The sequence below is a fragment of the Bubalus kerabau genome, chromosome 17 (assembly GCF_029407905.1).
Source record: "Bubalus kerabau isolate K-KA32 ecotype Philippines breed swamp buffalo chromosome 17, PCC_UOA_SB_1v2, whole genome shotgun sequence".
Classification (NCBI taxonomy): domain Eukaryota; kingdom Metazoa; phylum Chordata; class Mammalia; order Artiodactyla; family Bovidae; genus Bubalus; species Bubalus kerabau.
The window spans coordinates 38,646,807-38,673,226 of NC_073640.1; the positions used below are offsets into that span (position 1 = coordinate 38,646,807).

Here is a 26,420-nt window from a genome sequence, read left to right on the forward strand (position 1 = left end):
GGGTAGACAAAGGCTCAGTCGGCGAAGCGCGGGCTCCGCCCCTCAGGAGTGGGTCTGCAGCTACGGGTAACTCAGGCTTGAGGATCGTCGCGCAACCCAGGTCTTCTCCCGCTCCGCTCTTGCTTAGCTGGAAGGCCAACCCAGTCCCCGCCCTCTGGAGACTCCGCCATCAAGGTTGGGGTGAAGAGATGAGGGTGTGACTGATAGCCACATAACCCTCTCGAGCGCTGTTGCTTTCCCAAAACTCAGCCAGCAGAAGTAACTCTGCAGCCGCCAATCACCGCACCCTTAACCCCAAGGCTCTTAGCGCCCCTTCCCCAGCTAGGGCTCCACCCAAGAAGGAAGGGGATCTCTGGTTGGCTGGTAGTGGGCCCCTCAATCTAATTAGAGGGCTATGGACCCCACACCTGGTACCAGGTCTGGAGGTGATGGAGTAGAGGCCAAACTACAACTCCCAAGAGGTAGCAGGACTACCCGACTCTCCATGATCACATGGCTTCCTTCTCCGGGAGAGGGAGTCACGCGGTAGGCCGGTTGAGAGGGCGGGGCCGTCGGGCTAGCCCGCGGCGCCAGTGGCCTATGGGCTGCCGGGTCAGACGGGCGCGCGGTAGGGGGCGGGGCCTGGCGCGCGTTACGGCGCGGGAGCGCGCCGGTGGCGGCGGCTGTTGGGGGGCGGGGAATATCGTCTAAGGCGACCGTGGCAGCTTGGGCACCGACGACTGCCAGTGGGGGCGGCTCGTGGTGCGGCTCGGCGCGCGGCCAGTTTTCGAGTTCGGAACGGAAAGCTCGGCGTCGCGGTCCCCGCCCGGAAAGTTTGCTCCGGAGCCGCGAACTCCTGGCCGGAGCGGCCCGGCATGAAGCGGCGCTGAGGAGCCGCCGCCTCCGCCGCAGCCGCCTGAGGAGGAGCCGCAGCACCCCGGGCCACGCCGATGACTACTGCAAACTGTGGCGCCCACGACGAGCTCGACTTTAAACTCGTCTTCGGCGAGGACGGGGCGCCGGCGCCGCCGCCCCCGGGCTCGCGGCCTGCAGGTGGGTGCCGGGCGGGGCGGGAATGGGGAGCGTCAGCTCTTCTCGCTCGCACGAGCTCGCCCCCTCCCTGGTCCCTTGGTCGTCCCGAGTCTGGTAACGTCGTGTGTGTGTGGGTGTGTGTGTGTGGTGAGTAAAGAGCGGATTTAAACCGCTGAGGAGGCGTGTGAGTCGCAACGACTTGGCAGTGGCTGCGGGCTTGGCTGGAAGCAAACTAGTGGGGACCTGGACTCCGGGGGTTTGGAGGCCGAGGGTCGGGGCCGCTGCCCAGGTGGCGTCTGGTTGTCGCTGCTTTGCCAGCGTGGTGTGAAGGAAATGTCCCTGTGAAGTGTAAGCAGGCTTGGTTTTTCATCTATTCTAAGTGTTAAAAACAATCTCCATTTGAAAGATGCGCATTCTGGAAGTGGAGGAGCTCTCTAAAATTCGTGCTCATGTCTATTTAAATATACTTCGCTAGGAGAGTAATGCTGTAGTGTTAAATTTCCACTTGTGCAAGTTAATGGCTCACATTTAATTAGAAGTGTAACTGTAACGGCACTTTTCTGAAAAATAGGTTTCTTTTCTTTTCTTTTTTTTTGCAGCAGAGTGTTTCGGAACATTTTTAAAAGTGGGGTGCCTTGTCCGTAATTCTCCTAGAAAGTTCTGGAAGTCAGTTTTTATTTTCAGAAAAAGCTCACCTCGGAAGATGTTTTGAAGGAGATCCTGTATTGAGTTTAAAGGAGATCGTGAAAGGCTGGGCACCATAATGCTTGGAGGTCAGACCAATCAGGAAATAGAAACAGGATGGCTGGGGACTTGGAACTCTCCTGTGACCTGGTTTGGAATACTGTGGTTCATTAAGTTCAGTTTCCCTATTACTTATGCAAGCGAACCTCAAAAGGGAAATGGATAAGACTAATCCCCCTTTATTCTTTCCGGGTGTTAGGTGAATTACTTAATGTTCATACTGATGTTCAACAAACTGTTCTGTAGGCTTGCACTGAAAAACATATCAGAACATATTATATAAAGAATCTCTGCGAAGTATTTGTATTGTGTTATCAGTTCTCTTAGGTTTTTTTTTATGTTAGATGTCTTTTTCAATTCCATTGACATCGTTTGAGCACCTGTTATGCTCAGGATGGTGTTTTGGTAGTGTTATGATGGGCGCAGAAAGAACTGAGAGGCCCCTCAAGGAACTTGGGAAATGGGATGGAGGCACATAACCCAAATAACTGTGCTACTAGGCTGACCGAATGGTGCAGCTTATGATAGAGGTAGAAACGGGAAAAGTGGCTTTTATGGAGAGGGTTGCATTGAATTGTACTTAGATTATTGGGGTTTAACAAAAAAAATACATCGTTTGAATGAGTATTTTCATTATAGAGAAGATAAACAGTTAATGATGTCAGCAAACTTTTATTGGACACAGACTTGATTGAGAACATGGCATACCAAACAGATGATCCATAAGGATGTTAATCAAACATGTAATAAAGGAGAATCATCATGTAGTTGGAATTGTATGTACATCTCAAACATTAACATTTACAAGCTATGAACACAGCTTTTTAAGGAATGATTTTTGCCATAAGTCCTCTAAAAAACATTTAGACATGGGTCAAAATCAAAATGGGTCTAGAAGTTAAGATTTGAAACTTGATTATAACTGGTTTTCCCAAAGTTAAACTTGAGCAGTTTTATTTCTGACAAAACGTCCCTTTTAAAGTAGTCTAGTAGCTATTTTTTTAAGTCTTAAAAACTTAAGGTAAAATACACATGACACAAACCATTTTTAATTGAATGATTCAGTGGCATTTAGTGCAGTCACAGCATTGTGCAACCACATCTATCTAGTTTCAAAACATTTTCATCACCCTAAAAGGAATCCCCAAACCCATTAAGCAGTTGCTTTTCTTTCTCCCTTGCCCCCTCCCAGTCCCTGGCAGCCCAGTCTCTAATCTGGGATCTGTCTCTATGGATTTACCTAGTCTGGATATTTTATATAAATGGAATCATACGTATATGACCTTTAGTGTCTGGCTTCTTTCACTTAGTGCAGTGTTTTGTGGTTCATCCGCGCTATGGAACATAGCAGTATTTTGTTCCTTTTTATGACTGGATTATATTCTATCGTATATTTACTCCGATTTCTTTATCTATTCATTCATTGATGGACATGAGTTTTTTTCTACTTTTTGGCAGTTGTAAATAGTGCTGCTATGAACACCTACTAGCTAATTTTTAAATTCTTTTGAAAATGATGTGTTAAATGTTCAAAATTAAGGTTTCAAAGTTACTTGTCCTATTAATTTTCATTAAAAAATATTTATTTATTTATTAGGCTGTGCTGTGTGTTAGTTGAGGCATATGGGATTCTAGCTCTCTAACTCAGGATTGAACTCAGGCCCCTGCATGGGGAGTGCAGTCTTCGTCACTGGAGCACCAGGGAAGTTCAAAATTTCATTTTGAAGTTCAAAGTTTCATTTTATTAAACATAATTAAGAGTGTGTAGTTTGAAGGACTAAGTGGATTAACTAACATCCTTTTAGGATGATAATATGCAGTAAGGTGGGCCATGAGAGTAAAATTGCTTACTAGAATTCAGATCAGTATTGGCTCGTGTCAGTGAGTTTGCTTGTGTCTGAGTTCTCTTCCTTAGTGAAGTGGAACATTCCACAAGGGCAGGGATAATATTGGTATCTTGTTTATAGATGCTTTGCACAGTGCCTTTAACATAGTAGGCACCCAGTATTTGTTCAGTTAATGAAAAAGTACCACTTAAGTTTTGAGTCAGTTGTTTTTTCTTTTTTGTGTGTGGTAAGGGAAGTTTATGAGACTTGTCTTAGTTCTTTGACTTTTATTGGTCAATACCATAAGACGGCAGATCTTGGTCATTTTGGGTTCCAGGTTTTCCTTCTCTCTAAAGGCTTGAGAGTACTTGTGTCATATCTAAATTTCCATACAGAAGATTTTAAAAAATATTTGGAGGTGGAGAGGATAGTGGATGGAGACTGAGGACAAGGCAAGAAGCTGAATTTAGTGAATATCCTAAGCATGCTTGTAAAATACAAATTAGATGATTTGACACTGGATAAAGTCAATACATTGTGACTGACTTAAGTTTATTACTTACCAAGGTATTTTGAGATTTTTTTCCATTAAAGAAAATTTAAGATTCTAGAGTCTTTAGCTTTTTTTTTTTTTTTTTAAATATGAGGACAGGGTTAACTTTGACATTTTTCCAGTTAAAAGTGAATCAAAATACTATGTTCACATATCCTTTACTTAATACCTAGTTTGAAAATGAAGATATACCTCATGAGTAAATAGAGAATTTTAAATTGGTGTTTAATGTATTTTGCTAATATTATTTGCCATCATGAAGGGTAGCTTCTGGTGCTCTATTTTAGTGTATTGATATATATTAGTTAGATGTTGTAATAATCTTTATGTTTCAGATTTAAAGTTTCATTCTTAGGATTTGTTCGCTAGTAAACTTGGACTTTCTAGTCCCGGAGGAGAGTCACTGGGAGGAGGGTGTGCTGTAGGTGTGTTGTATTTTATCTGTTGTTCGTTTTTAAAAGGAGAGAAGTAGATGGAATATGTATTTTTGTTAGAAATTTACTTTATGATAAGTGTAGTTTTGTCAGATACCACTTTAATATGCAGCTTTTTCACACATAAAGTTGAGGGGAAATTTTTTTTTAATAAAAATTAAAAAATGAATTTGAGGAACTTTTTCTAGATCATTGTCCTAATCTTTAATCTGTAGTGTTTGACTTTGTTTAGTGCTTGGACATCTGATTCATGTATTCTTTATAATTTACTGTCTTTTAGATAATTTCATTTTCTCACTTTTTGTTTTTATTAAAATTTGTACTGTTTTTGTTTCTCTTGTTTTAAATGAGATAATGTATTTAAAGGTCTTAGCACAGTCCTTGGTCCAGTGATACTCAGTAAGTGGTGGTAATTTTTTTTCAAAATGGTAAGATTTTTAAAAAAACACCTGAAAATTGATGATTGATTATTTTTTTATTTCCTCCTATTTTCTAGACCTTTTTTCTATAGTAAACTAAAATATTGAGAGAGAGATGAGAGATCCAGTCTTTTAAACCTTACTAAATGAGTTGGAATATTTGTCTTAAATATTTTTATTTTTTCCTTTTAATTCTATTCCTGTTTTCAATGTTACCTCCTTTCTCATATCTTACTAAATATGTGCACTGAAGGTCACTTGCTTTTAATTACATTTTTCTACTTACTTGAATTAGGTTGTCACTAACTCAGTATGGTGTGAAGGATGGTTGCTTTACTAACCATACTAAGTATAATTGGATATTTAAATCAGTATGAAAAAGGGAAGTTGCGTGTATGGTTTCCTGTAGAAATTAATGGTGTGTTTATACAGCACATTAGATACTATAAAGGAAGATTTGATTACTGCTGAACCTTACTTTCATACCATCGGTCAGCTTTTCCCTTAGACTTGAATGCAGTGAGAATACGTATTTGGTGATTGAGTCAATGATAAACGCTTCACCATTTCACTTGGAAAAATAATATTCTGTTTCCTTGACATTTTTCCTGATAGACATAGACAATACTCCTGAGGGTATTAGCAGAATTTTGTGATGGAGATTAGTGAATAACTGTGTTTTAGTGAGTATGGGGGAAAATTAAGGAAAACATTTTAGTTGTTTTGTTAAAACTTTATCATTGTAAGAGCATTGCTATACCTGTGCTTTCTTAGATTTTCCCATTTGCTAATTGTTTTTGTTGTTGTTTATAGTTGCTCAGTTCAGTTCAGTCGCTCAGTTGTGTCCAACTCTTTGTGACCCCATGGACCGCAGCACGCCAGGCTTCCCTGTCCGTCACCAACTCCCGGAGTTTACCCAAACTCACGTCCATTGAGTCGGTGATGACATCCAACCATCTCATCCTCTGTTGTCCACTTCTCCTGCCTTCAATCTTTCCCAGCATCAGGATCTTTTCCAATGAGTCAGCTCTTCACATCAGGTGGCCAAAGTATTGGAGTTTCAGCTTCAAATCAGTCCTTCCAATGAACACTCAGGACTGGTCTCCTTTAGGATGGACTGGTTAGATCACCTTGCAGTCCAAGGGACTCTCAAAAGTCTTTAGTTGCTCAGTTGTGTCCAACTCTTTTACTACCCCATGGACTGTAACCTGTCAGGTTCCTCTGTCAGTGGGATTTTGCCAGTACAGAAAGGTTATTTTGGCATATATTCTAAACTATTACCGGAGGTAATACTATAGTAATTTTATTAGATAATATAAAAATTAAAATTTGGGTATTGTGTATATTGCCAAGATACTGCGGGGAGGGTCTAGTAAGGCCTAAAACTTAAGTATTTAAGGGCATTTGAAATATTAAGATAAGTTGTAGAATTAACTTATTATTATGACTTGCCTTTGGTATCAACCAATGAACTTTGCCTAAAATTATTGTATGTATTTTTACTGAATTATATCCCAGACTTTGCTTTTGAGTCTTGCTCTGAGTTTATTTTTTCAATGAAGTGTGATCATGAAGACATTTTTGGTAAGAAAATGTGAAGTTCATTGTTCTTCAGAAAAAATGATAAATACTAATATAAAATGAAAACATATTAAGATAAGATAATGAGTTGTGTTACTGATTGTGACGTTTAATGTATCTTTTACTTTCCTTCTTAGTATGTGATTCAGTATGGTGATGTTTTATATTAAATAAGAGGTGGGATTGAGGAAGCCAGAATACATTGAAGTCAATTGCATTACTCCTAAGAGATAGGAAACCTGAGTTAGTTGAGCCTCATTTGATAGAAAGCAGTGGTTTGACTGCTCACAGCAGTAACATAAATAAGGAAGGTGTTGTCTAAAGCTGTTCTAGTGGGTCAGGGGAGTAGACATAGCAGACTTGGCAGTAAGCCTGGCTTCTAAAACAAAATCCAAGTCATCAAATTTGCCCAGGCATGCCATATGAGGTTCAAGTAACAGTGGAATTTAAGAGGAGTGAATTTGTTCAGGGAGGCTTAGGAGAGTCACAAGCAGTAGCAAGCTTTTTTAACAGCCATAATTTTAGCTCATACATAGCGTGAGTCTGCATATATTTCAGTGTTTCTGGTAATGTTTATAAATTATATAGCATGAGTCTCACCTGTTTGCATGAATTCAGTGGACTTGAGAAGACAGGAACGATTGGATCTGTAAGATTTAAGCAGAATATTCTATGAATTGTCTATGAATTGATAGCTGAACTTTAGTTGTTGGGACAGTTCTAATTAACATATTGATATTCCTGTGTGTAAGGGAAGTGCGTCTTTATGAAAACCTGAAAATCTCAGGTACACTGGAAAAGTCACTCGACGGTTTCATTTTCTTACAAAATGTATAGTTTCTATTTATCTTATGTTTTAGAAGTGGGTGAGATTTTTAATGTTTTAAAATCTATTTTCAGTGTCTTAAAATTTTTATATTTCTTAATTTTGTATTAAATTTTTATCATCTTTGCGGTTTAATTTGAAAATAGGTAGGATTATGTGAGCTTTGAAATTATAACTTTTTTTTAATAATGTTGATTTATGTCACATGTAAAAATATTTCTAAAAACATTTTTACATCATCGGCCAGAACACTTTTATTGGACAGTTTGTGAGTCATACTTAAATGTAAATATTTTTCAGTATTAGTTTAAAATAAAAATATTTTTAAATTAAAAAAATAGCATTCAGGAAAAATATGACATTCAGAAATTGTTGAAGCTAGATGATGGATATATGGGAATTCATTATAATATTCTGTATTTTTATGTATGTTTTAAAATTTCCATAATAGAAAGTTTTAAAATGACAAAACTCTTCAAGGCTCTCTATTAGGATAAGAAAAATATTCACTTAAAAAGTAGCATTGTGAAGTTGATAGAATTTGCTGTGGCATGTACTTTTTTTGAAAACTGGTTTAACAAAAGCTAGTTGTGGTATGTCTGATTTCCAAAACCCATTTCTCTCTTTGGGTAGAATTAGCAGTGGGATGTTGGTGGTGTACATAAATAGGAAGGAAACTGATCTTGTGATGTGCTTTTGAGTAGGTATTTTTTAGTTTTTCTAAGTAGTTTTTCTAAAATATTTTCTAAGTAACTACATGGGATCAGAAAAAGTCACTTAATGTTTAATGATTTAATGGCTTGAAATTTAAAAGTTTTTTAATGTTTGAAAAGAAGTTTTAATGTTTGACCATGTTGCTTATATCCATCAGTCTAATACTTATTAAGTATTGTTAATCTCTTAAAGTTTTAAATTATGAAATGAAACTAGATAACTTGATCTTAATTTTAAGACTAGATTTTAAATCTTAGTGGGTAGTCTTTCCCTTCTCCAGGGGATCTTCCCAACCCAGGGATTGAACCCAGGTCTCCTGCATTGCAGGCGGATTCTTTACCATCTGAGCCACAAGGGAAGCCCTGTACGTAATTAGTAGGGATTAATTCACAAAAATAATGCACATATAAATTCTTTTGATTGTGTACCTTTCAGAGCAAAGAAGATTTGAAATTTATATCTTATGTTTTGCCATTTATGAATCATATTGAATTCTAAAGGAATATGAAGTTTTAACCTTGTCCTTTATATGAAGAAAGTCTTTGGGGAAAATATAGAAAGTTGTATTTAAATGTTACTTTTTAGGGACTTCCCTGGTAATCCAGTGGTTAAGAATCCACCTGCCAATGCAGGGGACACAGGTTCGATCCCTGGTCCAGGAAGATTCCACATGCCACGGGGCAACTAAGCCTGTGCACCACAACTACTGAAGCCCACGCGTGCTCTGCACACCATAGTGAAGACCCAGCGTAACGTAAATAAATAAATGAAATTATTTTTTAAAAGTTACTTTTTAATTTTTTATTGTTGTATAAGCATTTTAAGGAAACTTGATATTTCCTCTGCCAGCAACATTTCCTTATAGTTTTCACTTCCTTTCAGTAAAGGTTCAGTGAAGAATGACGTTCAGAAATTGTTGAAGTTACATGATAAATATATGGGGACTAATTATACTGTATTCACTACTTTATGTTTGAAAATTTCTATAATAGAGAGTTTCAAAACCTTTAGGCCATGATGCAGAGTAATAAATTTTGTTTTGAGCCAGCAAACAGATACTTGTTTAAACAGAGAAAACTGAGACAGAAGTGTCAATAAAGTAGCATTTACCTTTATTCTGGCATTACTTTCATATTTTCTTTTTCGTTAATTTTAAAATATTGTTGGTCATGTCTCACTAATAGATAACTACCTTCAGTTTGAAAAACTGAGCTCTAAAAGATGGTTTCATATTTCTGATTATATTAAAACTGGTAGGTCATTGACAAGTTATTATTATTCAAGCCATATTTCCTATGTCTGTAGTTCTTTAATACAATACAAAAAAATATTTTTTATTGTGGTTGTCATGGTTGTCAAGGGGGGAGAGGAGGGAAGAAGGATGGACTGGGGATTTGGGGTTGATAGATGCAAACTATTATATTTAGAATGGATAAACTACAAGGCTGTACTATATAACTATATCCAGTCTCCTGGGAACAATCATAATGGAAAAGAATATTTAAAAAAGAATGTATATGTATGTAACACTGAGTCATTTTGGTGTAAGATTGGCACAGCATTGTAAATCAGCTCTACTGATTTACATTATTTTTTTGTTGAATTAGCATATTGCTGTCTTTTTATTTTATATACAGCATATTGCTGTATTTTTATTGCTGAATTTTGCCACTTCCTGAAAATGAGTTATATCTCCCCCTTTCTCTCCGCTCTTTGTTCTAACTCAAGTCTTGGTCAGCTTCTATTTGGATTTATGTAGTTTTCTCTTCATATTTTATTCCCTAATTCAATTTTAAAAGTCACAGCTAAAATTATCTTTGATTCCTGCCCCCTTCTGTCTATAACCTGCCTCTAAACTGGTTTTCCTCATTGTGCTTTACCTTTTTTATATCCCTTACTCTATACATTAATATAACATTCTCTTTATTAATATTAATTTTATAAATTAATATCATCTCGTTTCAGGCCCAGTATGAAATCTTTCTTTCTACCCATTTGTCCAAACTGCCTCTGCCAGCCACATATTGTTTCATAGTCTCTTTTGTGAGACAGTTTAGAAACATTATTTTGAGGTAGTATTGAACTAGGTCTGGGTTCTAAATTCATATCCGTTGCTAGTTGAGTGACACTGCCAAAAAGGACAGAATAATTTCAGGCTCATTTTATTGTTTCATTTTATAAGAGAGGAAACGTAGGTTCAAGTGGGCTTGTCCAGGGTCATTTAACTAGTTAGTTACAAAACAGAGGCCCGGGATCTCTGGCTCCTAGTTTTTGTTTTTCTTTAGTAAATTGCTTAATTTCTACTTGAAAATCCTGAACTTTTTTTGCCTAGCCTGTAATTTTCATCATTTTTGTAGCTTCTGTTTTTTTGTATGTGGTGTTAAGTAAATACTTAACCCAACATTATTGAGGACTATTATATGCGAGTTATTTTTATATATATTATTTATAAGTCTTATGATAACCTGAAGAGGTAGATACTATTTCCATTTTACCTGAGGAAGCATAAATGAAGGTAGATTTGACCTTCTAGAAAGTAGAAGGGTTGGGATTTGAACCCTGGTTTTCTGACTTGGGCTCTTTCTGGTATTTCCCTTGCCTCTCTACCCCAGAAAGAGTTCAAGTACAGAAATAGTTTTCCCTTTGGTAAAACCAAGACTCATGATGAGCACATGGAATCAAACGTACCTGAGGCAGAGTTACCTGTGTTCCTGTGACTAGACTTTCTGCTTTGGGCTCAGAGTGGCCACTTGAGGAATGCCTCTTACTCCTGCCTGCCCTAGACATTTTTAAATGGTAGCTGTAGTACAGCCAGACCAATAAAGGGTACCACGCAGCTAACCATGCTCGGCCAAAATTTGGCTCTTTTGGATTTCTTTCCTTCCTTATGGATCTGGAGGTTGAGAAGTCGTACTTTCTAGGTTTTAAGTAGTGAGGATTTCGTCTTTCTCTTTGGTAATTCTCTCCCAAGTTGTCCTAATTAGGGTCTGGCTTGTGGCCTTTGCAGGCCAATTATGCACCTCTTAAAATTTAAAGCACTTTTAGATTTGTCATGAAAATTATCCTAAACCTAAATTAGACAAAAGTTCAAAATTTTAAAAATGCTAAATTAGTAGTTAAGATAGTTTTTTTTTTTTTTTTTTTTAATTTAAACATTTTGCTTTCAAATGTTTCAACAGATACATCAGTACTACTTATTTCTTTGGTTGAATTTAGAACTGAAGTGAAACTGCTCTACCTTCTGTAGCCACTAGTGCTGACACACATTTTTGCCTTGATGTTTTGATCAGTGTGCCATCTGCTACTTAATCTTATCTCCCAAGATCAGTACTGCCTTTGGGCTTCTCTTTGTCTACTACCTATTTCTTTTTACATACACTCTTATGACTCTAACCGGAACTCTCCTTTCAGAGCAAAAGCAAGAAGGTTCTTTTGTTATGTTACCTGGTACATGTTGACTGATCATTGTTTTGAAACTTGCTTTGACTTTTTATCATCTGATCACTGTTTAAAGGAAATAGTAGTGCTTTTTATTTTCTAGTTTAAACATATGCAAAATAGGTATGTTTGGGGTTGACATTTGGTGAGGGAGGGGGAAGAGACACAAACACTGACCTCACATGCTTCTTTTTAAGCATGAGGACGGATTTTTCCAGAAGCCTAAAGCAAATATAACCTCTCATTTCATTGACCAAAATTGGGTTACATTCCCTTTCCTAAATTAGTAACTAGTAAAGACAAATGGAATTATTCTTAGCCAACCAGGCCCATCCCTTGGCCTGAGGAGGTGATTGGCTTTCCCTGAAGTACAAGGCTGCACAGGAGAAGAGTGGATACATGGCAGAAAACCTGTTAGGAGGAAACGGATGCTGGGGGCAGGAGATTTGAGATCCTCCAAAATAACCCTCTGTTTTTTCTATCCACAGTATGCTAGCAGTTGAGGAACTTTAAAATGTAGATGAGACTTTTCCTTTGCAATTACTTTTACTGGCACTTGAGTTTCTTGCTTTGTTAAAGTTCTTCTGGTAGACAGGGGAGCCTATATAAGTGCAGGGAAAGAGGATGAAGTATGGCTAGTAGGTTTCTAGTGGGCTTGGTATCTGGTGGATGGCATATATGAGGCACCAAATCATGTTCCTTGTATGGTACAAATGGAATCAGATGGTCTTGCAGACATACAGAAACATAAGGAAAGAACCTTCTAGTTAAACCAATCCCAGTTTAAAAAATTTTTTATTTATTTTTTAATTGAAGGATAATTGCTTTACAAAATTTTGTTGTTTTCTGTCAAACATCAGCATGAATCAGCTATAGATGTATGTCCCCTCCCTCTTGAGCCTCTCTTCCCATCCCACCTCTTTAGGTTGATACAGAGCCCCTGTTTGAGTTCCCTGAGACATACAGCAAATTCCCATTGGCTATCTATTTTACATATGATAAGTGTAAACTTTGATGTTATTCTCTCCATACATCTCCATACCTCTCCTCTTCTCATGTCTATAAGTCTGTTCTCTATGTCTGTTTCTCCATTGCTGCCTTGCAAATAAATTCATCAGAACCATCTTTCTAAACCAATCCCAATTTTTAAAAATAGACATAGTAAAGTATTTTTTACATGCTTTATGTATTTACCTGATCTATCTGTGTAGATATCTATCTAACTGTCTGTCTATCTTTTGGTCTTGCCTTGTGACTTGCAGGATCTTAGTTCCCTGACCAGGGATTGAATCTTGGCCCTTGGCAGTGAAAGTGCAGAGTCCTAACCACTGGAGCCCAAGGGAATTCTTCATAAATGCTTTTAAAAGTATTTTATTTCATCCTTTTTCTTTAAAGCTAGTCTAAAAATAACTAACACTTGTTAAAAGATAAAACAGAAGGATATGCATGGGGAAGAGAAAGTAGAAACCAGACAGGGATGTTGTATAAGATCTCAGAGTAACTGAGTGGGAAGGGACCTCTAGATCATTAGCTGAGTGAATATACTAAAATGTTCAGTCTTTTAATATAGCTTACTGTGTCAATATTATTACATATGAATATGATTCAGTTTATTGGAGTGGATGTGTACTAAATACAGCAGTAATACAGGTATAGAGAAGGCCCTCTGAGAGCATAAATGACAGTTTAACTTGGAGAGGTCACAGAAGTTAAAGCTGAGCTGAATCCAATAGGATTATTTGCCTAGATAGGGTAGGAAGTACATTTCAGGCCCACTTCCAAAAACACAAGTTAGTGTGGTCCTTTCTTGTTGGAAGATGAGGCTGTAGTATCCAGATGTGGCTGGAAAAGGAGAGCCTGTTGTGCTGTATTAAGGAGCTGGATTTTAGACTGAAGACAGGGAGCTGTCAAAGAATTCCAAGCTGGACAAGAATGTCAGATTTATGACTTAGATCTCTCTGCTACCCTGCGGATAATGGACTGAATAAGGCAGGAATGGAGGCAAAAGCAGTGTTGTGTCTGAGAAATGATAATGGGCAGAGGTGTAGAGATGGCAAGTTGGGAATGACGCTGAGATAGATTTAGGGGAAAGCAATCAAAAGGACCTGGTATCAGCTGAATAAAGAGAGGAAAGAGACTAGGATTATTTCTTTTTTTCTAATTTGGGTCAATTGTGATAGGAGAAGCAGATTTAGAAGTAGGAAGGGGGAAAGTGATTTATTTTAATAAAATATACCAGGCACTGTGCAAAGTCTGGGAGGCTTATATACTGTTTTATCAAAGAGTGGAAAAATATGGAGAAGAGACTAGACAAAGTAAAAAGGGGGTTTGGACTTTTGGTGGGTTTTACATTATGGGAAGGTGACTAGGAAATGTATTATAAATGTTGTTTTTGTAAGATTTGTTGTGCAGTTAAGAGTAGTTCTCTTCATGATATGGGAGAGGGGAACACCTTTACAAAGGGAAATTTATGCCCAGCTTTTGGGCAGAAAGGGAGAGAGAGGATAGAGAGGTTTTCCTGTTTGCTATTTTTCAGTTGACTTCAGCTCAAATAATCCTTATGCCAAAGTAGCATATTTTGGAATAGCATATTCTGATCTCCTTCAATAATAAACTATTTATTTGAATTGTGCTATTTGATATGTTTTGACACATGTGTACCTATGAAAATTTCATCACATTAAAGATGGTGAACATATCCATCACCTCCGAAAATTTCCTTATATGCTTTGTCATCATTCCCACACCTTCACCTTTCCCCTTTTCCCAGACAGCCACTGAAATCACTATAGAAAACATCTAAATGGAATCATGAAGTATATAGTTTTGGTTTGTTGTTGTTGTTCTAGTTTCTTTCATTTGTCATTGTTATTTTGAGATTCATCCATGTTAGTGAGCATATCAGTAGGTCATTCTTACTGGAGAATAGTTTCCATTCTGTGCATATCCCACAATTTGTTTATCTATTCACCTCTTGACAGACTTTTGGATTGTTTTGGCTTACAAATAAAACTTATGAACATTATGTATAAGTCTTCGTGTGGGCACTTATTTCCTTTACCCTTAAATCTGTGGTTGGTCATATCGTAGGTGTAAGTTTAACTTTTTGAGAAACTGATAAACTGTTTTCCAAACTGGATGTATCATTTCACAAACCTTACTAGCAGTGGAAATGTACATTTCCACATTTTCACCAATGTCTGAATTGTAGTTTTAGTTCTAACAGGTGCACAGTAGTATTTCCTTGTCTTTTTATATTTCCCTAATGACTAAATGCTGTTGAACATCTTTTTATGTGCTTTTTCGCCATCTGTATGTCTTTTTTGGTGAAGTGTCATTTAAATCGTTTGCATATTTAAAAAAGCTTTTTATTTCAAAATAATTGTAGATTCACAGAGTGTTGCAAAAAATAGAGGGAGTTTCTGAGTATCCTTTACTCAGTTTCTTCTAATGATAAACTCTTGCAAAACTATAGTATAGTATCAAGACCAGGAAAATGACATTGCTGCAATCCACCAGACTTATTCACTTGTTCCCATTTTTACACTTGTTCCCATTTTTACGCACACTGTCTGTGTGTCTATGTGTGTAGAAAATGTTACATAAATTGAGTCATACAGTGTTTAACCTTTTGAGCCATTCTGATGTGTGTGTAATGACATCTTATTGTGGTTTTAATTGATAGTCCTCTAAAGGACTACACTATTAAGCATCTTTTTAAATCATCCATGTATAATTTTTTGGTCAAGTGTCTGTTCAAGTCTTTGCATCCTTTAAATTGTTTTTTATTGTTGAGTTTTGAGAAGTCTTTTTTTAAACACAAGTCTTTATCAGATGTATGCTTTACAAGAGTTTCTCCTAATCTATGGCTTGTCTTTTCATTAACTGTCCTTTGCAGAGGTTTTTAGTTTTGATGACATTTGTTCCTTTATGGATTATGCTTTTGATATTATAGCTGAGAAATTGTGCCTAACCTATATAACAAAAAAGAAGCAGACCTCATAGAGAAGAAACTAGTAGTTAACAGTGGAGAGAGGGAAAGGAAGAGGGGCACTAGAAGGGTAGAGCATTGAGAGGTAAAAAATATTAGATAGAAAATAAGCTACAATTATATATTGTACAACATGGGGAATATAGGCTTCCCTCGTGGCTCAGAGGTTAAAGCGTCTGCCTCCAATGTGGGAGACCTGGGTTTGATCCCTGGGTCGGGAAGATCCTCTGGAGAAGGAAATGGTAACCCACTCCAGTATTCTTGCCTGGAGAATCACATGGACAGAGAAGCCTGGTAGGCTACAGTCCACGGGGTCGCAAAGAGTCGGACACGACTGAGTGACATCACTTCACTTTTAAAAGAAATAAATTGCAAGGAAAAAAAGAAATCTTTGCCTAACTCGAGTTCACAAAGATTCTCTCCAAGGTTTTCTTTTGGAAGTTTTATAGTTGGGGTATCGTATTTAGTTCTGTGATCTATTTTGATATATCTATTAATTTTTTGTGCATGTGGTGTGAGGTATGGACCGAAGCTCACTGTTTTTACATATGGATGTCCAGTTCTTCCAGCCCTATTTCTTGATAAAGCTATCCTTTTCCCCACTGCATTGCCTTTGAACTTTTTTGAAAACTCAGTTGACCATATATGTATGAGCTTATTTTTGGACTCTGTTCTGTGTTAAGCTGTGTGTCTGTCCTTTACCATTATTATACTGTCATTTCTGTACCTTTATAATACTCTTGAAATCAGATAGTGTCATTTTTTCCAAATTTGTTCTTTTCCAGATTGTTTTGGCTATTCTAAACCTTCTACCTATCCGTATAAATTTTAGAATCTGCTTGCCATCTTCTACAAAAATGCCTAGTAAAATTTTAACTAGGATTGTGTTGAATCTATAGACCAGTTTCAGGAGAACAAATATCAGGATTGAGTCTTTAAATTCAGAAATGTATCTCTTCATATATTTTATTAAATATATTTTTATTTTATTATATTGCTATTATTTAATTTCAACAATAGTTTGGAGTTTCTTGTGTTCAAGTCTTATACATTTTTTGTCTGATTTATCCTTATGTAGTTAATATTTTTTGATGTTATTGTAAGTGTTGTTATGAATATTCATATACAGAGTTTGTGTAAGACCTTTATTTTCATTTCTCTTGGGCATATACCTGAGAGTGGAATTGCTGGATCATAGATTAATTCTATGTTTAACCTTTTGAGGAATACCAAACTATTTTTAAAAGAGCTGCACCATTTTATATTCCTGTTAGCAGTGTATGAGAGTTCCAGTTTCTCTACATCCTTGCTAATACTTGTTATTTTTCCATTGTGTTTTCTCAATGTGCTTTTGATTTTCACTTCTTTAATTACTAATTATGTTGAGCATCTTTTCATGTGTTTACTGGCTATTTTTACATCTTCTTTGCTGAAATGTGTATTCAAGTCCTAAATATATTTCCATTTTTAAATAGGGTTGTTTGTTTACTTGTTGTTGAGTCTTAAGAATTCTTTGTATATTCTGGATACTTTTTGAGATTATATCATATGCTTGTAAAACAGTACATTCTTTTTGCGTTGTATGCATTCCATCCTGGAATTCCCCAAACTCCTTGTTGATTTTTTAAAATTTGCATAGGTTAAAGTTTCATTCTTTGTGATGTACAGTTCTTTGGGTTTTGGCAAATGCATAGAGTTATTTATTCCTTACCTGAATACCATAAAAAACAGATGCGTTATTTTAAAAATTCACCCACTCCTTCTTTCCTTTGTGTCTGGTTTCATTCACTTTGCAAAAAGCATTTAAGATTCATTCATGTCATTGTATGAAGAAATATCTAGTTCCTTTTTATCACTGTAAAGTATTCCATTGTATGGATGTGTCACAGTTAATCTACTTACCTGTTGAAAGATGTTTCGGTTCTTCTTGATATTTGGCAGTTATGAATAAATCTTCTGTAAAGAGTCACATACAGGATTTTGTGTGACCGTAAGTTTTTAATTCACTTGGTCTTCTCTTACAGTCATGTTTCGGTTTCATTAATTTTTCTCTATTCTCTGCTTTCATCTTCATCATTGCTTTTCAAACAGAATTTTAAGAAAGAGGAGTGGTTGATGTATCTGTTTCTTCAAGGAGATCAACACAGGTGCAGTGAATGGATGAGACTGGAAGCCAGATGATGCTAAAGAGTGAAGTGGTGACAGTGACAGTACATTATTCTTTTTAAAAACTTAGTTTCTGGAGCAAAGTCTTTCAGCTTTGGCATTACTGACATTTTGGACTAGATAATTCTTTGTTTTAAAGGGGGCTGAGGAAATTCCCTGGTGGTCCAGTGTTTGGTACTTATGCTTCCGTTGCAGGGGGCCCGGGTTTGATCCCTGGTTGGGGAACTAACATCCCATGAGTTGCATGGTGCAGCCAAAAAAATAAGTAGAGGTGCTGAGTTGTGTATTGTAAGTTCTTTAGTAGCATCTTTGGTCCCTGTATGCCAGTTGTAGCCCTCTAGTTGTGACAATCAAAAATGCTTCTAGACATTATCAAATGTTCCAGGAGGGCAGAATTGCTCATCATGAGAAGCTATAGTTTTAGAGGAAGGAGGAGAGAGAAGACCCTAAAGAAGAACTCATATCAAGGAAGCTTTTGTTTTTTTAAATTACTTATTTATTATTTATATTTAGCTGTGCTGGGTCTTCATTGCTGCTCCAGCTTTTCTCTAGTTGTGCAGAGTGGGGGCTACTCTCTAGTTGCATCGCACAGGTGTCTCATTATGGTGGCTTCTCTTGTTGTGGAGCACGGGCTCTAGGGCACGCAGTTTTCAATAATTGCAGCGCATGCTCTCAGTAGTTGTGGTTTCTGGAGTTTAGAGCACAGGCTTAGTAGTTGTGTCTCAAGGGGTTAGTTGCTCCTCGGCATGTGGGATCCTCCTGGACCAGGGATCAAACCTGTGTCTGCTACATTAGCAGGAGGATTCTTTACCACTGGCCATCAGGGAAGCCCTTAGGGAAGCTTTTTAAAGAAAGTAAGAGATTGAGGGAAGTAGCGAGTAAGAAAAAGAGAGAAGGGGAAGGTTGAAGTTATAAAAGAGAAGATAGCTGATGGAACTTGGGTATGGAATTTAGATCAGAGGTGGGGAGAGTTGGTTTATATCTAAGACAAGGCACTTTTTATGAGGAAGGAAATGAAAAGATGATCGTAGAATTTGTATAGATATATATTTTTTTGAGGGTGATATGGAAGATCCTCACTTTCTGCTACCTTTGTCAAGTAGGGTCAAGATCCCTTGCTAAATGAGGTGTCACTATGGAGAAGATGACTGAAGAGATGAGAGGTTTGGGATATGGTAAATAAGGGAGGAAGCTGAGCAGGAAAAACTGATGAAGATAAGACAGCTAGTAAGTGGTAGATTTGACTTTAAGGCAGTGTTCTCCGTTGTAGTTTTCTCCTTTAAGTCCCCCATTTAGGCTTTTTTAAAATTAATTAGTTTTTGGCTCTGCTGGATCTTCATTGCTGCACTCCGGTTTTCTCTGGCTTAGGTGAGTGGGCTTCTCATTGCAATGGCTTCTTCTTGTTGCAGAGCACCAGCTCTAGGGCATGCAGGCTTCAGTAGTTGCAGCTGTAGAGCCGTGGGCTGAGTAGTTGTGGTAATGGGCCTAGTTACTCCATGGCATGTGACATCCTCTCGGACCAGGGATTAAACCCATTGTCCCCTGTATTAGTAGGCAGACTCTTAACCACTGGACCACCAGGGAAGCCCTGTGGTCATTACTGTTCTATGTACTTCAGTTCAGTTCAGTCACTCAGTCGTGTCCGACTCTCTGCAACCCCATGGACCGCGGTATGCCAGGCTTCCTTGTCCATCACCAGCTCCTGGTGCTTACTCAAACTCATGTCTATTGAGTCGGTGATGCCATCCAACCTTCTCATCCTCTGTTGTCCCCTTCTCCTCCCGCCTTCAATCTTTCCCAGCATCAGGGTCTTTTCCAGTGAGTCAGTTCTTCGCATCAGGTGGCCAAAGTATTGGAGTTTCAGCTTCAGCTTCGGTCCTTCCAATGAATATTCAGGACTGATTTCCTTTAGGATGGACTGGTTGGATCTCCTTAGTGTTCAAGGGACTCTCAGGAGCCTTCTCCAACACCATAGTTCAAAAGGATCAATTCTTCGGCGCTCAGCTTTCTTTATGGTCCAACTCTCACATCCATACGTGACTACTGGAAAAACCAAAGCTTTGACTAGACAGACCTTTGTTGGCAAAGTAACGTCTCTGCTTTTTAATATGCTGTCTAGATTGGTCGTAGCTTACTTTCCAAGGAGCAAGCGTCTTTTAATTTCATGGCTGCAGTCACCATCTACAGTGATTTTGGAGCCTGAAAAAATAAAGTCTGTCACTGTTTCCACTGTTTCCCCATCTATTTGCCATGAAGTGATGGGACCCAATGCCATGATCTTTGTTTTCTGATTGTTGAGTTTTAAGCCAGCTTTTTCACTCTCCTCTTTCACGTTCATCAAGAGGCTCTTTAGTTCTTCTCTTTCTGCCAAAAGTGTGGTGTTATCTGCATATCTGAGGTTATTGATATTTCTCCTGGCAATCTTGATTCCAGCTTGTGCTTCATCCAGTCAGCGTTTCTCATGATGTCCTCTGCATATAAGTTAAATAAGCAGGGTGACAATATACAGCCTTGACGTACTCCTTTCCTGATATGGAGCAGTCCATTGTTCCATGTCCAGTTCTAACTGTTGCTTCTTGACCTGCATACAGATTTCTCAAGAGGCAGGTCAGGTGGTCTGGTATTCCCATCTCTTGAAGAATTTTCCACAGTTTGTTGTGATCCACACAGTCAAAGGCTTTGGCATAGTCAATAAAGCAGGAGTAGATGTTTTTCTGGAACTCTCTGGCTTTTTCGATGATACCAGCGGATGTTGGCAGTTTGATCTCTGGTTCCTTTGCCTTTTCTAAATCCAGCTTGAACATCTGGAATTTCATGGTTCAAGTACTGTTCTGTGTACTTAAACTAATTCATTCCTAAGGTCTCCTCCAGGTGCCTGAATCTCTTCTCAACACTTTCAGACACATTAGTTGGTCTATCAATTTTATTTTCTTGAAAATTTCTCTCTTAGAGCCTTCTAAATTTCTCAAATCTGGACTGGTTGTGCAGCTTAGGCAGTTGTACGTCTGTCATTCTGAGATCTCTCTTCTCCATCGTCTTAAGGAGTCCCTTTGCCTTTTATTGCATCATCTGTTTCTTGGCTATATATCATATATTCTCCTTTTGCTTGGTTACTTCACAGTCATTTTGGTGGAGTATTTACTCCAGGAGCATATGAGAGGTAATGGGAGGTAAATATTCAAGAGCTTACATATGGGTTGGCCAGAAAGTTTGTTTGGGTTTTTCTGTATGATGTTATGGAACTTTCTGGCCAACTCAATGTTTTAAAATGTCTATATTCTCTCCTCACACTTCATTATTCCTGGTTTTAGATATCTAGATTAAATATAATTTTTTCTCAAGTTTTTGAAGGTATAGCTCTCCATTTTTCTTCTAGCTTCCAGAACTGCTTTTGAGAAGTCTGATGACATTCTGATTTCTATGTTCTTCATGTATAACCTGTTTCTCGCCTTCCATTTTTAGAGTTTTTCCTCTTAGTTTTTTGTATTCCGAAATTTAGTGATGATGTGAATCAGTCAGGATCTGTTTTTCACCCATTGTGCTGGACTCTTCAGTGATCCTTTATTCCTCTTCATTTTTCTATTCTCTTCTTCTGGAACTTAAAAAAGTTTTAGCTGGAACTCCAGGACCAATTCTGATATTCTCTCCCATTTCCTGTTTGTCTTTTTGCTGAACTTTTTGGGTGAATTTCTTCAACTTGATCTTTCAGTTTTTCTTTGAGCCTTTCATTTGTTATTTTTAATTTCTAGGGGCTCTTTCTTTTATCTTTTTAAGTAACCATATGTTCTTGTTTTGGGGTTGCAATGTCTTCTTTTTTCTCCGAGGTTGTTGAGATGAGTTTTATTGTTGAGATTTCCATCTTACTGCATAGTCTTTTCCTTCCATATTTCTTTTCTTCTCTACTTGCCTCTGTCTTTAATGTTGAAGCTTTTCTTGGATCTTTGATGATCTTTGGCTATTTGCTTATTTTTTTTTAATGGGGCACCAAAATCTTAATGGCAGTTCCATGATCACAAGTGGCACTTGGTAACTGCAGGCCTCATTATAGGGTTTTTGCTAGGTCAGCTGTGTGCTCAGTGTGTTGCTTGCAGAGTATAAGTCCATTGTACTATGACAAGGGAAGAAAAAGTCCTGGGGGTTTCAATATACACGTTTTTAGAGAGACTTTTTAGTTCCTCACTCTGTTTTCGGTTACTGGCTCTCAGTTATCTTGTTTTACTTCTTCAGAAAATCTCTAGCCTTCTGCCTAGAGGGACAGTCGTCCAGTAGTGCAGAGTTAGAAGGTATGTGAAATTGGGGAGGTGATTAGTGACTCACTAAATAAGTAAACTTGGTGTCAATCTTGTTTTCAACTTTGCCTTCCTGTCTACTTCCAAAAGTACCTGGTAGTGTATTTCCTGAGTGTTTGGATTTCTTTATTGGAAATAAGTTTTCTTTTCCCTGTTGTTGGCTCAAGATTTAGCTTTTTCAGGTGCTAAATCAGTTACCATGTGTCCTACATTCCAGCTTCTAAAAGTTTTGTTGGCATGGTTTCATGTCCTGTTTTGTTGTTGTTTTTCTTGTGAGTTTACACCCTTAAAAAAACCCTTTTACTATCCTTTAACGGAGTTTCAGTAAGGAATGGGTGAATGTGTGTTTTCAGTTCTCTGTGTGAGAGTTCTTTCGATTTGATTTTGTTTTTTTATTGAGGTAAATTTATAAATTTATAACACAATTAAATATTTTGAAGATTACAGTTAAGTGGTGTTTGGTGTATTCACAGTGTTGTGCAACTATCAGTTCTGTAGTTTCAAAACTTTTTCATCACCTCTTGAAAACACCCCATACCATTAAGTAATCACTCCCCATTTCCTCTCCTCCCCAAACCTCAGTAACCTGTAATCTGCTTCTGCGTATTCTGAAACTATCATATAAAAGGCATCATACAATATGTGACCTTTTCAGTCTGGCTTTTTTTCCTTGGTGTGTTTCTCAGGTTCATCCAGGTTGCAGCATCTGTTAATATTTTGCCTCTTTTTATGGTTGAATAGTATTCCATTGTATGTATACACCATAATTTGCTGCCCTATTCATTCACTGATCCAGTTAGTTGTTCCATGTCCAGTTCTAACTGTTGCTTCTTGACCCACATACAGGTTTCTCAGGAGACCAGTAAGGTGACCTGGTATTCCCATCTCCTTAAGAATTTTCCACAGTTTGTTGTGATCCACACTGTCAAAGGCTTTACTGTAGTCAGTGAAGCAGAAGTAGATGTTTTTCTGGAATTCCCTTGCTTTCTCCATGATCCAATGAATGTTGGCAGCTTTTTTCATGACAGTGGGAAAGATTGAAGGCAAAAGGAGAAAGGGGTGGCAGAGGATGAGATGGTTAGCCTCATCTACTCAGTGGACATGAATTTGAGCAAACTCTGGGAGATAGTGGAGGACAGAGGAGCCTGGTGTGCTGCAGTCCATGGGGGTCGAGAAGAGTCAGATACAACTTAGCGACTGTTATGAGTAATGTTGCTATAAATATTTGTGTATAAGCTTCTTTCAAGACATATATTTGTGTTCTCTAAGGTATATACCTAGAGATAGAATTGTTGGATCCTGTGGTAATTTTATGTTTACTTTTTTTGAAGCAATCTGAATGTCAGATTGTTTTCCATAGCCTCTGCACCATTTTACTTGGCCACCATTAATGTATAATGATTCCTATTTTTCCACATCCTCACCAATACAACACTTATTATTTTCTAGGGTTTTTTTGTTTGTCTTTTCTTTTAAAATTAAAACCATTCTAGTGGGTCTGAAGTGGTATTGTGGTTTTTATTTGCATTTCTTACTGACCAGTGATGTTGAACATCTTTTCACATGCTTGCTGACAATTTATGTATCTTATTTGGAGAAATGTCTGTTCAGGTCCTTTGCCCTTTTAAAAAATTGATTGTCTTTTGGTTGTTGAGTTGTAAAGAGTTCTTTATATTTTCTGGATACCAAACCCTTATTAGATATATGATTTGCAGATATTTTCTTCCATACTCTGGATTTTCTTCACTTTATTGATAGTATCTTTTGAAGAACAAAAGTTTTTAATTTTTATGAAATCCATTTCATCTAGTTTTTCTTTTGTTGTTCATGCTTTTAGTGTCAAATCTAAGAATCCATGCCAAATCTGAGGTCATGAAAGTATGCACCTGTGTTTTCTTCTAAGCGTTTAATGGGTTTAGCTGTTACAGTTAGGTCATTGATCCATTTTGAGTTAATTTTTGTGTGTGATGTGAGGTGGGGTTCAACTTCATTCTTTTGTATGTGGTTATTTAGTTGTCCCAGCACCATTTGTTGAAGGGGCTATTCTTTCGCCATTGAATTGTCTTAGCAGCCTTGTCAAAAATTAATTGGCCAGAACTTCTGGTGGTCCAGTGGTTAAGTAGCTTCCTTCCAATGCAGGGAACACAGGTTCAATCTCTGGCCTGGGAAGATTCGACAAGCTGTGGGACAACTAAGCCCTCATGCCACAACTATGGAGGCCCGCTCACCCTAGAGGCCATGTTCTACAACGGGAGAAGCCACTGCAGTGAGAAGCCTGCACACTGCAATTAGAGAGTAGCCCCTACTTGCCACAACTAGAGAAAGCTCACATGCAGCAATGAAGACCCAGTACAGCCAAAAATAAACAAATAAAAATTTAAAAATTCATTTGGTCAGATTCTCAACATTGCTAATTATTAGAGAAATGCAAATCAAAATTATAGTGAGATATCATTTCACACCAGTTAGAGTGGCCATCATCAAAAAGTCTACAGATAACAAATACTGAAAATGGTATGGGAAAAAGGGAAGCATACTATACTGTTTGTGGGAATGTAGATTGGTGCAGCCGCTATGGAGAACAGTATGGAGATTCTTTAAAAAACTAAAAATTGAGTTACCATATGATCTAGCAATCCGACTACTGGACATACATCCAGAAAACACAGAAGCTAACATTCAAAAAGGTATATGCACCCCTATGTTCATAGTAGCTCTATTTACAATAGTCAACACATGGAAGCAATGGAAATGTCCATCAATAGATGTGTGGATAAAGAAGATGCAGTATGTTTAACAATGGAATGTTACTCAGCTATAAAAAAGAATGAAATTAATGCCATTTGCAGCAACATGGATGGACCTAGAGATTATCATATAAAATGAACTAAGTCAGACTCAAAGTATAATATGATATCACTTATATGTGGAATCTAAAAAGAATTAGAGAAATCAGCTTATTTCCAAAATAGACTCACGGACATGAAAACAAATTTATGGTTACCAAAGGGGAAGGAGTGGGGAGGGATATGTTAGGAGTTTGGGATTAACAGACAGACACTACTATATAAAAAAATAAACAAGGACCTACTATATAACACAGGGAACTGTATCCCATATACCACTCCCAGTTCTGTTTGTTCCATTAGTTTGTACATCTTTCCTTGTGCACTGTTTGTAGTAAGTTTTGAATTGTGAGGTGTGAGTTCTGCTTTGATTTTCATTTTCAATATTATTTTGGCTGATCTAGGCCTCTCAGTTTCATATAAATTTGAGGATTGGTTTTTCCATTTCTGCAGAAAAAGCCACTGAAATTTTGGTAGAGATTGCATTGACTCTGTAGGTTTCTTTGTAAAGTATTGCAGTGTTAACAACATTAAAGTCTTCCAGTTCATGAACAAGGAAGTCTCTTACCATTTATTTAGGTTTTCCTTCATTTCTTTCAGCAATATTTTGTTGTTTTTAGTGTGCAAGTATCACCTCTTTAGTTAAATTTATTCCTAAATATTATATTTTGGAGGTTGTTATACATAGAATTCTCTTAATTTCCTTTTTGGATTGTTCTTTGCAACATATAGAAGCACAGCTGAATTGTAGGTGTTGATATTTTAACCGGCAACTTCCCTGAATTTGTTTATTAGCTTTAGTTGTGTTTTGTGGATTCTATGAGAGTTTCTATGTATAGAATCATGTCATTGGCAAATAGAGATAGTTTTACTTCTTCCTTTCCAAATTGGATGCTTTCTATTTTCTTTTATTGTCTAATTGCTGACTAGGACTTCCAGTACAATGTTGAATAGCAGTGGTGAAAGCTGGTGCCTTTGTCTTGTTCCTGATTTAGGGGAGAAAGCCTCCAGTTTTTCACTGTTAAGTATGATACTACTACCTGTGGGTTTTTTGTAAACTCCGCTGTTCATTTTAAGGACTTTCTTTCTGTTCTTAGTTTGCTGAATATCCCTCCCCTCCCCTGCCATCATGATTGGGTATTGAAATCTTTCACATATATTTTCTCTGTCAATTCAGATGATCATGTGTTTTTTTTTTTGTTTTTTTTTTTTTTTTTATTCTGGTAATGAGGCAAGTGAATTTTGTATGTTGAACTATCCTTACGTTCTTGGGATAAATTCCACTTGATCCTTTTAATGTGGTGTGGGATTTGTTTAGTATTTTGTTGAGAATTTTTCTTTCTATATTTATAAGGGATATTGGCCTGTAGTTTTCTTGTGGTATTTTTGTCCTGCTTTGGCATCGGGGTAAAACTGGCCTCATAGAATGTTTAGGAAGTGATATCTACTCGTCTATATTTTGGAAGAGTTTGAAAAGGATTGCTGTTAACTCTCCTCTAAATGTTTGGTAGAATTTACCAATGAAACCACGTTGTCTTGGACTTCTTTTGTTGGGAAATTTTTTTGCTAGTGATTCAGTCTG

General features: G+C 37.5%; 1 protein-coding gene across 2 annotated transcripts in view; it reads left to right on the forward strand.

Moving 5' to 3' along the window:
• Nucleotides 1-637: 637 nt before the first annotated feature.
• Nucleotides 638-26,420, forward strand: part of NFATC3 (nuclear factor of activated T cells 3) — a 93,827-nt gene continuing 68,044 nt past the window's right edge. Inside the window, exon 1 of one of the 2 annotated variants that reach the window (XM_055553381.1) lies at nt 638-1,032. In XM_055553381.1, the coding sequence (XP_055409356.1) occupies nt 930-1,032 (103 nt within the window). In that variant the 5' untranslated portion in view covers nt 638-929. The remainder of the gene's footprint in view (nt 1,033-26,420) is intronic. The other variant, XM_055553380.1, reaches the window with a different exon arrangement.